Below are 14,137 nucleotides of genomic sequence, written 5' to 3' on the forward strand. Positions count from 1 at the left end.
TCGTGTAATCACACCTTGCTTAGGTGTAGTATTCCTATACCTAACTTACATATAGACACATGTGTACCTATCAGTCACTCCTATGGCAGGCCTTGACAATCCTGGAGGCAGAGTGCTTGGTAACATGTGAGATGGTGCTCTAGCATGAGCTGAGCCTGTCTGCAGCTTTCGGAACCTTGTCCTTATAGCTGTTCTATGATATAGCCTACCATATACTCTTAAAGTGCCTTATAATCTTAGACGGTTATGGTAACTATGGTTTGGCTTTATCAAAACATGTCGTGTAAGGTGTCTAACACTCGGGAATAATACCCCCATGCCATTTCTGGACATGAGAATATTATTCCCCCCTTCTAGAGGGAAAGACATGTTAAAATCATACTTCAACTGTTAGCCTCTGACCAAAGCCTCAGCATCACAAAATGGATGCTGCTGCCACGACACAAGTCTGACCTCCTGCTGCTGGGAGTGATCCCAGCCAGGGAGGCCTGGACAATAGGTTTCCTGCTTGGGGAGGTGCTAGCACCTCCCCAGACAGCCTTTAGTGTATTGGGGCAGGGTGGGCTGAAAGGAATGAGACATGCCTGGGGCACACAAGGTGTTCCTTGCATAGTCCAGTTCAAACCGGCGCTGGGGCACTCCAGCCCCAGCTCTGGCGCGAAACTGGACAAAGGGAAGTGGGTGTAACCACCCCCTCCCAGGTCCCACCCATAAGGCGTGACCTAGCAGGTATCCCAGCCCCCCAGATTAGTATAAGAGTGGGAGTTGGGCCTCAAGAGATGAGATTATCCTGAACCTGCAAACTTGAACAGAAACTCTGGACCTTCGACATTCGACGAAAGAAGAAGACTGAAGAATCTCCCTTGTAGCCAAGGAGTGGCTACCCTGTGCAAACAGGCACCATCAAGAGACTACCCTTTGCTTTGCGACCGTTCTACGAGGAACCGACTGCAGAGCCCGACCAGAGCCTTGACTTCCAGACTTCTCCGACCCTCATCCACATCTGCAGCAGAGCTGAGATCCGTGGAGGCGATGAGCGACGTGGGACCGGCTACCTGGGAAAAGTGGCTAGTAACTTACAGCGCAGCTTCTGAGGTACCCTCGAAGTTGTGCACCGGGGATTGAGAAGCCCCAACCCCAAGCACCAACTGCACCGAAGATCAGCCCCCCACACTCCACGAGTCCTGCGTGGGGCCCTTCAGCATTTTCCTGCTTGCCACGTCTGTCCGGTTGCTTGCCCGCTGGCTAGTGGCCTCTGTGACGACGCTCCCTGAAATCTTCTGCGCTGGTTTGGCTCCTCCAGACTGGCTCCCGCTTCTCTGCAAAGAAGAAGCACCCCAGACCCTCCTGGTCTGCACCAGAAGCAAGTCCCTTGTTCTTCGTGGGTTCCGCTTGCCAAGGCTTGGTGAGTCCTAGTCCAACTTCGACGCCGCCGACAGCAAGAGCCTTCGTGGGACAGCTCGCCTCCTGGTCCTGGTCGTCCTCGACGCTTCCTGGTCCTCCTGGCTGCAGCGACAAGCTTCACCTTCACCTGCAACTCTTCACGACATCGCCTGGTTCCTTCCTGGTTCCACGTGGTCACTGGCTAGTGACCTTGACTCTGTCCCTTCTGCTTGCAGGTTTCCTCTCTTCTTGATCCCAGCCTTGGGATCCACCGGACACTCTTCACTGACTGCCTGTCAGCATCTTTCTTCAGGCATCCATAGGAGTCGACGACGAAAACGACGCATCTTCACCCCTATGCACCCGCAGCCTGTGGGCTAGGTAACTTGGGTACTCCGGTGCTCATCAGGATAGTGACTATCCTAGTGTCTAGTTTTCAAGTCTCAACTTCCTAGCTACTCCGGAAGTGTCCTAAATCTATCTATTTCTAAACTGTAACATTGCTATTGACTTTTACGCATTACGTGTGAGTGTTTCCACTCTGCACACGAATCCCGTGGGCCTCCCACTTCCTAACTAACGCTAGTGTAGTGTAGCCCCAGCGATTCCCTAAGCCTAGGCCTATTCTATTTCCGTGACAGTGGTTCTTATACCACTTATTTAGTATATGGTTTGCGTGGCCCCTAGGGCCTAACTGTATTACTTACCTGTGTGACTTACTGTATGCATTAATAAGACTGTGTTGTACTTACCTCTAATCTCATAAAGAGTGCTGAGGGTTTGCTTAGAATAAATACACTTTATTTTATATATATATCTGTTGTGGTGTCCTTTCATTTGGTATTCAAGGGATTATATATGGTATCACAGCTGGCTTCACATGCCATTCAGAGTTTAGCCTAAGACTGCTCTTGTCCATGCTACCACTAGGATAGCTGGTCTATAAGGTTGACTTTACAACCAATCACCATAAGGGTATTTGGACTGATATAAGGTGTACACTATAACTAGTGACATCATACATCAGGCCAACTTCTCACATAGAGTCCTTTTTATCACCCAATATGTATCTTCCACAGTATTTAGAACACGGAGTATATTCAGCAAGACTTTGAGGAAATCCCCGTTGATAGAACCTACTCTAGAGGGTTGGACATTCAACATGATTGAACACACTGGAGAAGTATATACCTGTGTTTTCACTTTTCATTCTAGTGTTTCCTTACCTGGAAAACATTTTATTGGTGTTTATGAATAAAGCTGTAGCCAGTCAAGTTTGATATAACTGTGGCAAGTGAATTACTTTTATCCTGAACCTGCTTCTTAAGGTAAGGGGTACAGTTGAAATTAATCCTCTGCTTGTTGATATAATTGGGCAAATCAATCCCCACTTTATACAGAATTGTGATTATATCTGGTACCACATTTTTGCTTGTCATTGAGACTTCTCCCAATAAAAGGAGGTGGAGCAAGGTCTCTTTCAGCTTTGGGGAGATCCTTGGTTAGATCTGTTTCCCTCCAAAGAGAACGCTAAATGTCAGCAGTTTGCATGTTGGAATTTCCAAGGTAGCTCTTCCTCTGGGACGCTTTTCCACTTCTGGCCAGAGTGCTCAGGAAGATCAAGCATGACCGCGCTCAATTCATTATTGTGGCTGCGGGTTGGTCACAAACAGTCTGGTTTTCCAACTTTCTTAGCATGGCAATCGGTCCTCTGAACAGACTGCCCCTTTGGGAGGATCTTCTATCGCAGCAGCAGGGGACTTCACCCTAACCTGTCCAGTCTCCACCTCCTTGCGTGGAGATTGAGCAGCAGCAGTTGACAGGTTTCGACCTTCCACCCAAAGTCTGTGAAGTCATCTTGGCAGCCACGCGTCCCTCCACTAAGACGATATACTCCTGTAGATGGAACAAATTTGTGGCATGGTGCACAGCAAAGGCTGTTGACCCCCTTTCTGCCCCTCTTTCAGAAGTTGTGTTGTACATTCTTTATTTGGCCCAGCAGAGCTCTGCTTTGGGCCCCCTTAAAGGTTATCTTTAGGCTATCTCTGCCTTTCTGAGACTTCCGGATCAGCCCTCTTTATTCAAATCTCCCATTGTTGATGGGTGTCTTAAGGGCCTTACCTGTTTCCTCCATCTCCTTTCATAATGCCTCAATGGGATTTAAATCTGGTTTTGACTTTTCTTATGTGTGCTCCCTTCGAGCCTTTTCATAATTGCCCTCTTAGGCCTTTAACACTCAAGACTGCTTTCCTCATTGACATTACCTCTGCTCGAAGAGTTAGCGAGCGCCAGGTTCTGTCTTCGAAGCCTCCCCATCTGTCTGTTCATCCGGATAAAATGGTGTTTTGCACAAAAGCTTAGATTCTCCCTAAAGCGGTCATGCACTTTGATGGGGGACAATCAATTACTCTGCCCACCTATTACCCACCCCACATCCCTGCAAGGAAGAGGAGAGACTGCCTGGACCCAAAACGTGTGTTGTCTTTTTATCTTAATCGTATCAAAGACGTCCGGGTGGATGATCAACTCTTCATTGGCTATGTGGCTGCCAAGAAAGGTCGGGCTGTACAAAAAAGGGCCATCACTCAATGGTTTTTACTCTGCATTAAATTGTGCTATGCATTGGCAAAGAAAGAACCTCCTGTGGGGTTATGTGCTCACAGTGGCAACCAGTGCGTTTTTACGCGGTGTCCCAGTCCTGAATATCTGTCAGGCAGCAACGTGGGCATCCCTGCACCAGACACTACGGCCTGGACAGCCAAGTCCGTAGAGATGGGTACTTTGCCCGTTCAGTCCACTAGGACTTCCTTATGTGATCTTGGTTCTATGACCCTCCTTTGGGGTTATTGCTGTGGTCTCTATTCAAAAGGTAAGGAATCTACTAGAACTCTCTATCAGATGAATAAGTTACTTAACCTCGATAGTGATGTTTCTGGTAGAGACATATTCCAGTTGTAGATTTCTTACCACCCCACCCATCGTCCCTGCTCTGCGAACTGATGTCTAGGGATAGGGACTCCCCTAAAGGGCCGTAGTTTTGACGCTTCAGTGGTCAGTGTCTTTCATGGCTCTGCACTTCTGACGTGGAAAGTCGTGTTAAGAACGGACGTCCGCAGCTGGGCGAAGTCTATATAGGTCGCGCGATGTCATTTCCGGCGTGCATGACAAAGACGACCGACACGGAGCTGACTGCCGCCACCTAACGATGTGCAGGGTTACTGCTGATAAAAAATCTCCAGATCCTGGCTGACCCCTGGGGAAAATTCAAAAGGTAAGAAATCGACAACTACAATATGTCTCTGCCAGATACATCGTTAGCGAAGGTGAGTAACTTATTCTTCATGGTTAAACCCAGATTCTGGCAGTTTACTGAAATCCCAGTTTAAATGGGCCAGGGAGCAGAATGAATTTTTCTAGTGCCGTACAAGAGACTAAAAGAAAGGTTACTGCAGCAGTTGCTGTGATGGGAGTTGCAGTCACAAAGCGGTCACAAACTGAATTGTTTCCCTTTTAACCTGCTCCTTCCATGTCTAGTGGATATGTGTGTATACTTTCCTAAACAGGAGCCATCTCCCAAACACAATATGGAGTATGTAAACATGGAGGTTCACATGGTGGATTTTGGATTTCTTGAGTGGGTGCTTGGACTGAGGACTTGGAGGGTGGTCTGGATTGAAGTGTCTGAATCGATCCTTGTGTGTTGCTGGTGGCTTTTGGAGTAGCTCGGGATGACTGAGTGGTGACTGAGACTTGCTGAGCAAGAAAATGTTGAGGAAAACTCTGCCCCGGCTATAACTCTTTTACAGACATTCACATTCCCTCTGTCTGTCGGTTTGTATGATCCGCTCATTGCCGTTTACTGAGCAGGTTTTATCTGGTGAACAACTGCAGCTATTCCTATTATCATTGATGCTTCACGAATGTGTAGGCCAAGTTTGAATTGCAACCCACAAATGAACCTCCCAGGAGAATGTTGCTGATCGTGTGAATTCCATGTTGGTTATTTCTGCCCCACCACAATTTCATCAGCTACCACTGTCAATCACACAGAGCTTATATGTCCCCTCACATGATTATCAGGCTGCAACTTAAGAGAGTGGCATGCTGCTCTTGCTGTCATGGCAAGAAAGTGGGCTTATATCCTATGATGTTGGATTGTCCTATTGTAAATAGATTCTGGCACGAGATTCAATATGTTTTAAGACATTAACAGGAAGGGAGAACTACAAAACTCCAGAGGCCCGCCTTAAGGACCTTTCCCACCACCCTAAAAAAGGCAAAGCTGGAACTAAATTTACTGATTTATTATTGATACTTGCAAGGCGTGCCATCACTAAGCAATGGAAATCTTCTTCCGGTCCACATATTAAACCGTGGGAAGCTGCTGTCGAAAGATTCATGACCTGTGAAAGTGTAGGGTGGCCCAGGGAGGAGACCCGTGGCCTCTGCCAATTACCAACTGACGGAGATTGGTGCGAATTATGTGCAGCCCTAGCTGAGGCCAGAGATGAACGACACACAGCCTCCCTGAATGTCAGGATGGACTGCCCCTATGATACACCTCCGTTCTCTCCCCCCCCCCCCCCCCCCCCCCCGACCACCTCACCAGCGACTCGAAATTATAAGCAATATCTCAGTGGTTTCCTCAGCAGTTTTGATTGGTACCCCCCAATGCATTTATGCTCACATTTACATACCCCAACACACTTTATTGAAACTTTATAAGATAGCCCCGGATTCGAACCACTGTCCAACATTTTAACCTGGAAGTGCCGATACTCTTCTCCCTTAGCCATCTGAGAACTGTTCACGTTCACCTTTTGTTATGATGTTCTCCTCATGGATCGTGTTGCTAAATATTAACTATGGCATATACTGGTTTATCACTTTGGACTGCACCATAGACACCACACTTTATTAGGATATGACCACACTGACATGGAAAAAGGAATAGCTGTACACTTCTGCTCTGAATTTTCATCTAAACGTTCTATTTCAGCAATGATATAATTGATGAAATGACAAAAATCAATGATGGACTTATGTATATGACCGATACATTTTGAATTATTTCTTGGTATACTTCTATGAAATGCCACTAAAAACATCAAACATTTCTTTTTAAAACACTGATCTCTTGTGTGGCCAAATGATGTCTGTTTTCTCTGAGTTGCATTGTTGATGACTCTCGTATCTATTGCAGTACTTAAGTGAGAATTTTTTATAGCCAATAACGCTGTTTCAGAGGTGGAGTAAAAAATGAGTAGTAGCTGAGTATCATCAGCATACAAAAACTTTTTGAAACCATATGATTCAATAAGACAGGTTAAGGGCATCAGATAGATTTTTAATACTGTGGGTCTCAGGGAAGAGCAGCCCCAATACACCTCATAAGCTAACAGTGTATGGGCCGAAGAATAAGGAATCTAAAGAGTTATTGAAGAGCCGGTGCAAGATGGGAGCTATAGCCTGTGGAAAAACTTGCAAGAATGAACAATGGACATTGATCACTAGGGGTACCAGACGTACATTGAAACAAGGCCTAACAATTTTGCTCTATAAAATGAGTGATTATATTTAAGGAACACCAGGCTTGGAGAGGGGAAAAAAAGTCAATCACATGCATGCCAACAGACCCTATTCAGACGGGAGACTCCCAATTTTTAAGCCACAAATGGGGTTATTTTAGTTCTCCTGGCCGAATTTGTCCCACCTCAATACAAGTCCCCCCGATTTTGTTTTCAAAAGCTCCCTCTTTAAATGTTTAAAATGTTGGCATATGCAGGGTGGGTACTGGGGACCGCTTTTATTGTTTCTAAACGGGAATGTATGGGATATGTGCTGTACCTGTTTCAATGCCAAAATAGAATAAACAAAGTTAAACTTAAAATGTTGGCATATATGCAGTCACTACCTGTGGCAGTATAGCTTGATTAACCGTCTGGTGCAGAAATCTAGCTTAATTTTCCAAAATCTTATATTAAAAAAAAAAAGTCATTTTATCACAGTGTTTTGCCAAGACTGGAATTTCGGATTTGCCGGCTTTTGGGTTAGGAAGATATTTTCAAATTTGAAATATTTCATATGGAGTATTTTTTGTGATATCAATTCTAAGTGCATAATAATTAGATTGGGCAGTTTTGATGGCATTGAGTGCTGCTTTATAAGCAGCATGACTGTATCGACTAAAAGCATACTATCAAAACAAACACACGAGAAATGTATTGCATGTTATGCCCATTGTTGCCCAATAATAAAAATAAGTCCATCGGCCGTTCCAAATAAATATTGACTTGTGTAGCCTAAGGAAATGTATGATATTCCGGTGTGGGAGGCCTTTAAAGACACGTAAGGTAGAATATACGACAGCCCATTAGATTATGACAATAAGTCTGTGTCAGATAGTGAAGATTTAAATCCACTCTAGTGATGAATATTTATGAAATAGAAACAGTTAAAATATACTTAGTTTTGCCCAGAATTTTAAATATCTTTGTTGCCGTAGGCTAATGCTAAAACCTCTGCCTAGTGCCCTGCTGATCTCCTCATAGTGTTGCTGGATTGCTTTTGTATTCCAGTCTCAAGTTAGAAGATAGTTTGGCATCTAGAATTTGGGCAAAACTGAATATCTCTTGGGGCATCCGTACTGTGTGTCTCAGTTTTTGTTTGTAATGCGTACTCTACAAAACTTAAATTCTGTTTTAGATTCAGATTTCGGATATACTTCATTTCCAAGAAATATATGCTGATAGAAATATTACATACTTTTCCAGTTCATAAAAAACAAACCATTTTAGTAACCTAAAACATCAAAGCGTGATTATATCTTTCAGCCACGACTACTTATAGATTATACAGTTTAAACTATATTAACATTTTCCCTACCACAGCCCAAAGTCTCACATATATTCAAAACCTTTCACCAAAAATGGTCAAAAATGAACCAATAAAAAAACATTTCATTCTATCCAATCAGCATTTTCAAGTGCAATGTGCATTTAAGCAATAGCAAACAGTACATTTTACCCCAATCATGATTCTAAAGTGCAATATGCATTGCAGCTTTTCACAACCTTCCTATTAGGAGATCCTCTAACTTACTTGATATCACCTTACTGAATATAATTATACGCATACAAACCTGTATCTTGAATCCTATGGGGAAGATAATACCGGCAGAGTGGTATGTTAGAAACTCAGTGTTGGTGTGCATTAGACAGTGGTAGTTGAGGGGAGTAAAAGACCTAAACTCCTCTTTCACAAGCTCCCAGTTCAGTGACCACTTCTGGATTGCAGACCTCTCATGTCGATCAAGGAAGTGTAAATATTAGTTAGGAGTTGTGACTTGTGCACCGTGCCTATGAAGCTTTATTTGCACAAAATAGACTAGATTCGTGTTTTGAGCACTGTTGCTGTTCAGATCTAGTTCACTGTTGAGAGTTTAGGCACAAGGTTTATTTGGCATTTTTGAGGGTTTCTTTTACCTGTAGGTCAAGGGCTTGTTCTTGCGTATTCTCTACAGCAGAAGAAAAAAAAGATTTATATATGCTTGCCTCGTCCAGAGGTCCCGCCTTTTAATTTTCAGTCCATGTCCAATACAGTCAAGCGGCATTAATACAATTAATCTTGAACAAAAAAAACATTTGAGTTGTTACAGTTTGTTTTGCCTGTCACCTATCTGGCATATATAAATGCAACATAATTTGCTCCGTTGATTCCTTTTCGCGCTCTCTACAGGTGTATATACATTCTCCTTCCTGCCCTTCCACATCCGAGTCCTGCCTTCAACACCTCTATTCTATACGTTTTGCTGCCACATTTTCTGATTCCAGTTGATCTACTGGGTCTATTCTCAAAATCACACTCAGTCACCCTAACATGCCTCAAAACCTGATGTTGAACCTTTGTGAAACACAGCATGTGACTAAATGTGGCAGCATGAGTTCAAGTTTCAGGATTTTGATCTCTCAACTTTTTATTTCCTTTTTTAGGTCGAGCCTGTAACAGCGCGCATGCGCTGTTCTGGCGAAGACTTTATGTAAGGGCTTTCAGAAAGCTCACCTCACGCTCGCGCGTGTGCTTTTGCTTTTGTCCCAGGCTATTGACCTTTGCTTGCGTCTTTTTAACAAGACCGCACGCAATTGGCCAAAGGCTCTTCTTGTCCCACCTTTTATTCCCCATGTTCACGCCCACGGCCTAATGCTTGCGGTTACACGCAGCAGCAGCATATGTTTCCAATTATCGTGCCCAGACGCGGGCGCGATAATTGGAAACATATGCTGTTGCTTGCAACCGAGCGCGCACACCAGCAGCTTCCGCATCTCGTTTCGTCCCTCACTGTATGGCCTGGTCCTCGCTCTCGCTTATCTATACTGTCGCTATCTCTCTATGTTCCTACGTCAACATTCTCCTTTAACTCTGTATTGCCATGCCCCTCTTTCTCCTCTCCCGACCACTCCTCTCTTTCTCTACTTTTTTTCTCTCTTCACTAGTCACCCTCTCTTTCTACCCTCTAGCTGCCTCTTTAACCTGACTAATCTCCCTCTCTTTCGTTTTTTTCTCTCTCCCTTTTTCCCCCTCCCTCCCGCTGTCTCCTTTGCCCCTCTCTCACCCCTCTCTCTTGCGTGCTCTCTCTTGAGCGCTCTGTCTCCTTCCTCCTTTCTCTATACCTTCTCCCTTCCTCTCCCTCTGTCTCCCCTTGCTTTTCCTCTCCCTTCTCTATCGCTGCTGAACCCCCCTCTCCTCGGTCTGTCCACGAGGCGCCGTCTCCCTCCTTCCTGTCTCCTCTGCAGCCCGGCTGTCTTTCGCACGTTACAGGTAAGGCACTGAGAGAGCAGGCCGCCCAGATGCACCATGCAGCCCGTGCAGTGCAGCCGCTGCCAGCCCCTGCAGTGCAGCCGGTGCCAGCCCCTGCAGTGCAGCCGGTGCCAGCCCCTGCAGTGTGCGCGCGTGCTCCGCATCTCCAGTCCATTTGCAGTTCGGGCTGGACTGTTCCCTTGAGGCACAGGGTCAAAACTGATTTGCATATGGCCAGGTCTGAACTGGGGTGGCATGGTGAGCAAAAGAATGATGGATTTAACCCAGATCTCTTGACTGGGGTGAATGTTTTGATTTATTCTGCATTCCGTCCATCAATTGTGTGTCTTTTGCGCATCTCTAGGCGTTAGAGGAGCAGCTGCCAGACAGGCTCTGCCTCCCCCTGCCAGGGCTCGCACCTCACGGCCCAGGAGATGCTGCGAAGAAAGAGACATCTATAGGTGAAATTTGAAGTGGGTTATGCCTGCGCTGTGTACGTGAAGGCTGGACCTATAAGAGTCTGGCGTGTACCAGGGCCTCTGGAAGGGTAGGGTGCCCTGAGGATGTGTACAGATCTGCTTGTTCAGCATGGGGCCCTTCTATAGGTGTAGCCTGAGACTCCGAAACGGATGGACAGACATCTCTATGCCCAACTCCGCCCCCATAGAATTGAAGTCTACACTGGGGCTATGTTTACATTCATATGTACAATTGTAGCCTACCATACTCGCTGTTTCCCTGGTAATTATCCTAAGTCTTCTGGACCACACGCACCAGCCCTATGGAGGCTCCTGGTGTTGTAGCATGGGAGCTGGGACACGGTTTATTGCATAATGTGATGACCTGAGAAGGGTCAGCTGACACTAGACCATTTAGTTTTATTGTTTTAAGTTTGCTTGCATGTGAAATCATTTGGTTGACATTTTTATATGTACAGGTTGATTTACAATTCCTATTCATTGTGTCATAATTGTATTAATTGTTTTATTAAAGAATATTTAATTCTCGCTTATTTTTACTGGCATGATTATAAGTTGCACGCATCGTTCAAAACATGATGTAGTTACGCTTTGCTAATATATATGTCGCAACATGTATAATGGATCCGAAATGTTTTGTTTATTTCAATCACATATGGGGGACAAATCACGTGTTTTTAGATTGACTACCCAGCACCTTTTAAAAGCGCACGTTAAAGAACAGTAAATGTTAAGCACCCAGGATAATGTGCTGCATGGCTAAATACTTATCAGGTCCCAAAGGCGAGACCTATTGGCTATGCCAATGCCTGTTCTCTCTTGGGGTGCATTGACAATGCTGGTATGTTCAATGTCGAAGTGAAGATGGGCTTCCAGTCGACGCAAGTTGCATATGCAGAGCCGAGGAGTGGCAGGGGCACGGGGAAGCGTTCAGAGAGTGCGCTATTTAACTGCTCGCAAACCTAGTTAAGTGTTTCAATGGCTGTAAAATCTTCGTTCTACCAGGATGACTGTTAGGAATGTTTTGGAGGCACCTGTGGATTTTAGTAATCTTGCCGTTTATTTCTTTTTGTGTGTTGTTGCAGGCTGTCTATCCCCCTCTTTCTTTCTGTGGTATTGTGATATATGGACTTGTACATGATGAACTGTGAACTCTTAGCAACGTGCAGCGCCCTCGGGTACCTGGAAGGAGATACCTACCACAGGGAGCCGGATTGTTTAGGTACTTGTTTGTTTCCGGTGGGGGTGGGGGGGGGGGGTGAAATCTGGTCATCCTTCTTTCTAAAGTGACAGCTCTAAGGACACTTCACATTACAGGCTCAGCCAAGCAGTGCATTATTGCGTGGCCGTGACGTATCGGTTCGGCCCCCTAGCGGTCACAATAGTATAACGAGGCCATGGGTTGAGTTGCTGTAGGGAATGAGCTCCCAGTCACTGCCTGGGGGGAGGTTGGGGGCCAAGGAAGTGGACTCTGGTGCAGCTCAGTGTTTGTTACCCTGACGAGCTCTCACTACTGTTTTACCCCCCAGAGAGTGTGAAAGATCTGATTCGTTACCTGCGCCATGAGGATGAAGCGCGAGATATTCGCCAGCAGCTTGGAGCCGGCCAGATCCTGCAGAACGACCTGGTGCCCCTCGTCGTCCAGCACCACCAGGACAAGGCCCTCTTTGAAGCCACCATTCGGTGAGTGTATATCAGCCGAAGAGGGCTTTGGTACCCAGGGAGGCAGAGAAGTGGTTTTCAGACCTGGCGCAGGACAGAGGAAGGGCAGGAGCCAGAGGTTCATGGAACTAGGCGCAAAGGGGGTGGCCAAGTCTTGTGCATCCAAGGACTCTAAGCATGCCAGAAGGAAAGGGTTGGGGCTAAAGTGTTTGTGATGGGGTTAGTAGACCCAGGGCGTGGGTGGTCTTGTGTACTCCGGGATTGTAGGTGTTGAGCCTTGCCCTGGAGAGATTTACTTCCTGCTCTTCAGTGAACCCACTGCTACACCTAAATGTAAAGAACCCACTTTGTTTGGGCTTACTCAACAAAATGCACACTTTATTTATGTTCAGGTTGATGGTGAACCTCACGCAGCCGGCTCTACTGTGCTTTGGTAAAGTTCCCGAAGATCCTACTTTCCGCCATCATTTCTTGCAGGTGGTGTCCTACCTACAAGGGTACAAAGAGGTGAGTGCTTGCTTCGCTTTTGACGCGTTTGCGACCTGTGATTTTTGGCGACGTGGCCGGGTACCTCCATCTGTGATTATTCAATAAGGCCAACAGTGCCCTCTTATTTCATTGTAAACAGAGCAGTGCTAAAAAGAGGCTGAACACTTAGTACAGTGCCCCAGTTTTCGAAAATCTCTATTTAAACTTATTGTGACTAGGTGTTCAAGTGACTACACTTTTTTTCTTTTTGGAATAGACGTTTTGTTTTCTCCTGTATTTTGAATAATTGTTGCATGTGTCGTCCAAAGTCGTTAGGTTCTATCTCTTGCCTTAACTTTAACTGAGGCATCTTCTGATCTTGGTGGTGCCTGTTCCACAGAAGATTGGGCACACAAACACTAGTCTCTGTAATCCAGCACGGGTGCGATTCCTAAAATGTGCTGCCTAGGAAAGAATGAGCTGATAAAAAACAGAAAGTCAGTTGAATGCGATTCAGGTGGTGTTTGACTGATGGGCTGCCTGAAGTTGTTTGAGGTGAGATCTTGCTCGGTGGGGTTAACTAGTCTGGCCTTCATTGGCTGTTCTTTCCTCCTTAAAAGATGCTGCTCTTCCTATGACTTTTCCCGTTTTCTCTTGAGGAATTGGATGGTGTTGTGTCTAGCTCGAACGTTTGGATAGTGCAAACTTTCTTTAAATTAGAATATATCTTAGCGTGTTAATAGGTGCATTTACATTGTGGAGTTTAAATTAGCATTTCAGGACTAACTATTAAACCCTACTTCAGTAAAAAAAAAAAAAAACACCGTTAGTCCTTGAAACGTACAACACAGATGCAATTGCCCTAGAAAAACTGCACACTCCTCTACTCTAAAAGGTTTAGATTTGTCTCATGCTCGGTTTCTTCTGACTTCATTTGGTTTGAACAACATTTTTTCTCCAAATTGTTGCATTCCTTGTGGAAGTGCTCCTCCTTTACTCTCCTTTCATCACTACATATTTTGGGGCAATACGATCATTACGAAAATACTTGAATTGTAAAAGCAACAGTGTCTGCGGATCCCTGCTGTCCATTGCTCTTCTTTGAGTAACATTCTGGTTTGTCGCCCCTCTGATTCCCCCATCTCACCTTAGATTCCACCACAACGTAGTAATCCTTTTATCTGAATATTAATTTGATCAAACTTTTTATATTTTGTATTCTAGGCTTTCGCCAATGAGAAGCTGTTTGGAGTTTTGAGTGAAAAGCTCTATGACCTCCTGCAGTTGGTTAGTATTCGCGTCACTCCACCCCCACCCACCAATCACTGCTGCGTCACTCCACCCACCCC

At 45.3% G+C, this 14,137-nt stretch overlaps 1 protein-coding gene across 3 annotated transcripts in view; it reads left to right on the forward strand.

The window, feature by feature from the left end:
- The window catches only part of TIMELESS (timeless circadian regulator), a 318,102-nt gene that overhangs the window by 65,569 nt on the left and 238,396 nt on the right, over nt 1-14,137 (forward strand). For all 3 annotated transcript variants that reach the window (XM_085600891.1, XM_085600892.1, XM_085600893.1), the window contains exons 2-5: nt 11,744-11,880; nt 12,188-12,341; nt 12,713-12,827; nt 14,013-14,075. In XM_085600891.1, coding sequence (XP_085457017.1) covers nt 11,784-11,880; nt 12,188-12,341; nt 12,713-12,827; nt 14,013-14,075 — 429 coding nt within the window. In that variant the 5' untranslated portion in view covers nt 11,744-11,783. The remainder of the gene's footprint in view (nt 1-11,743; nt 11,881-12,187; nt 12,342-12,712; nt 12,828-14,012; nt 14,076-14,137) is intronic.

Source organism: Triturus cristatus, chromosome 4_2, assembly GCF_964204655.1.
Source record: "Triturus cristatus chromosome 4_2, aTriCri1.1, whole genome shotgun sequence".
Classification (NCBI taxonomy): Eukaryota; Metazoa; Chordata; class Amphibia; order Caudata; family Salamandridae; genus Triturus; species Triturus cristatus.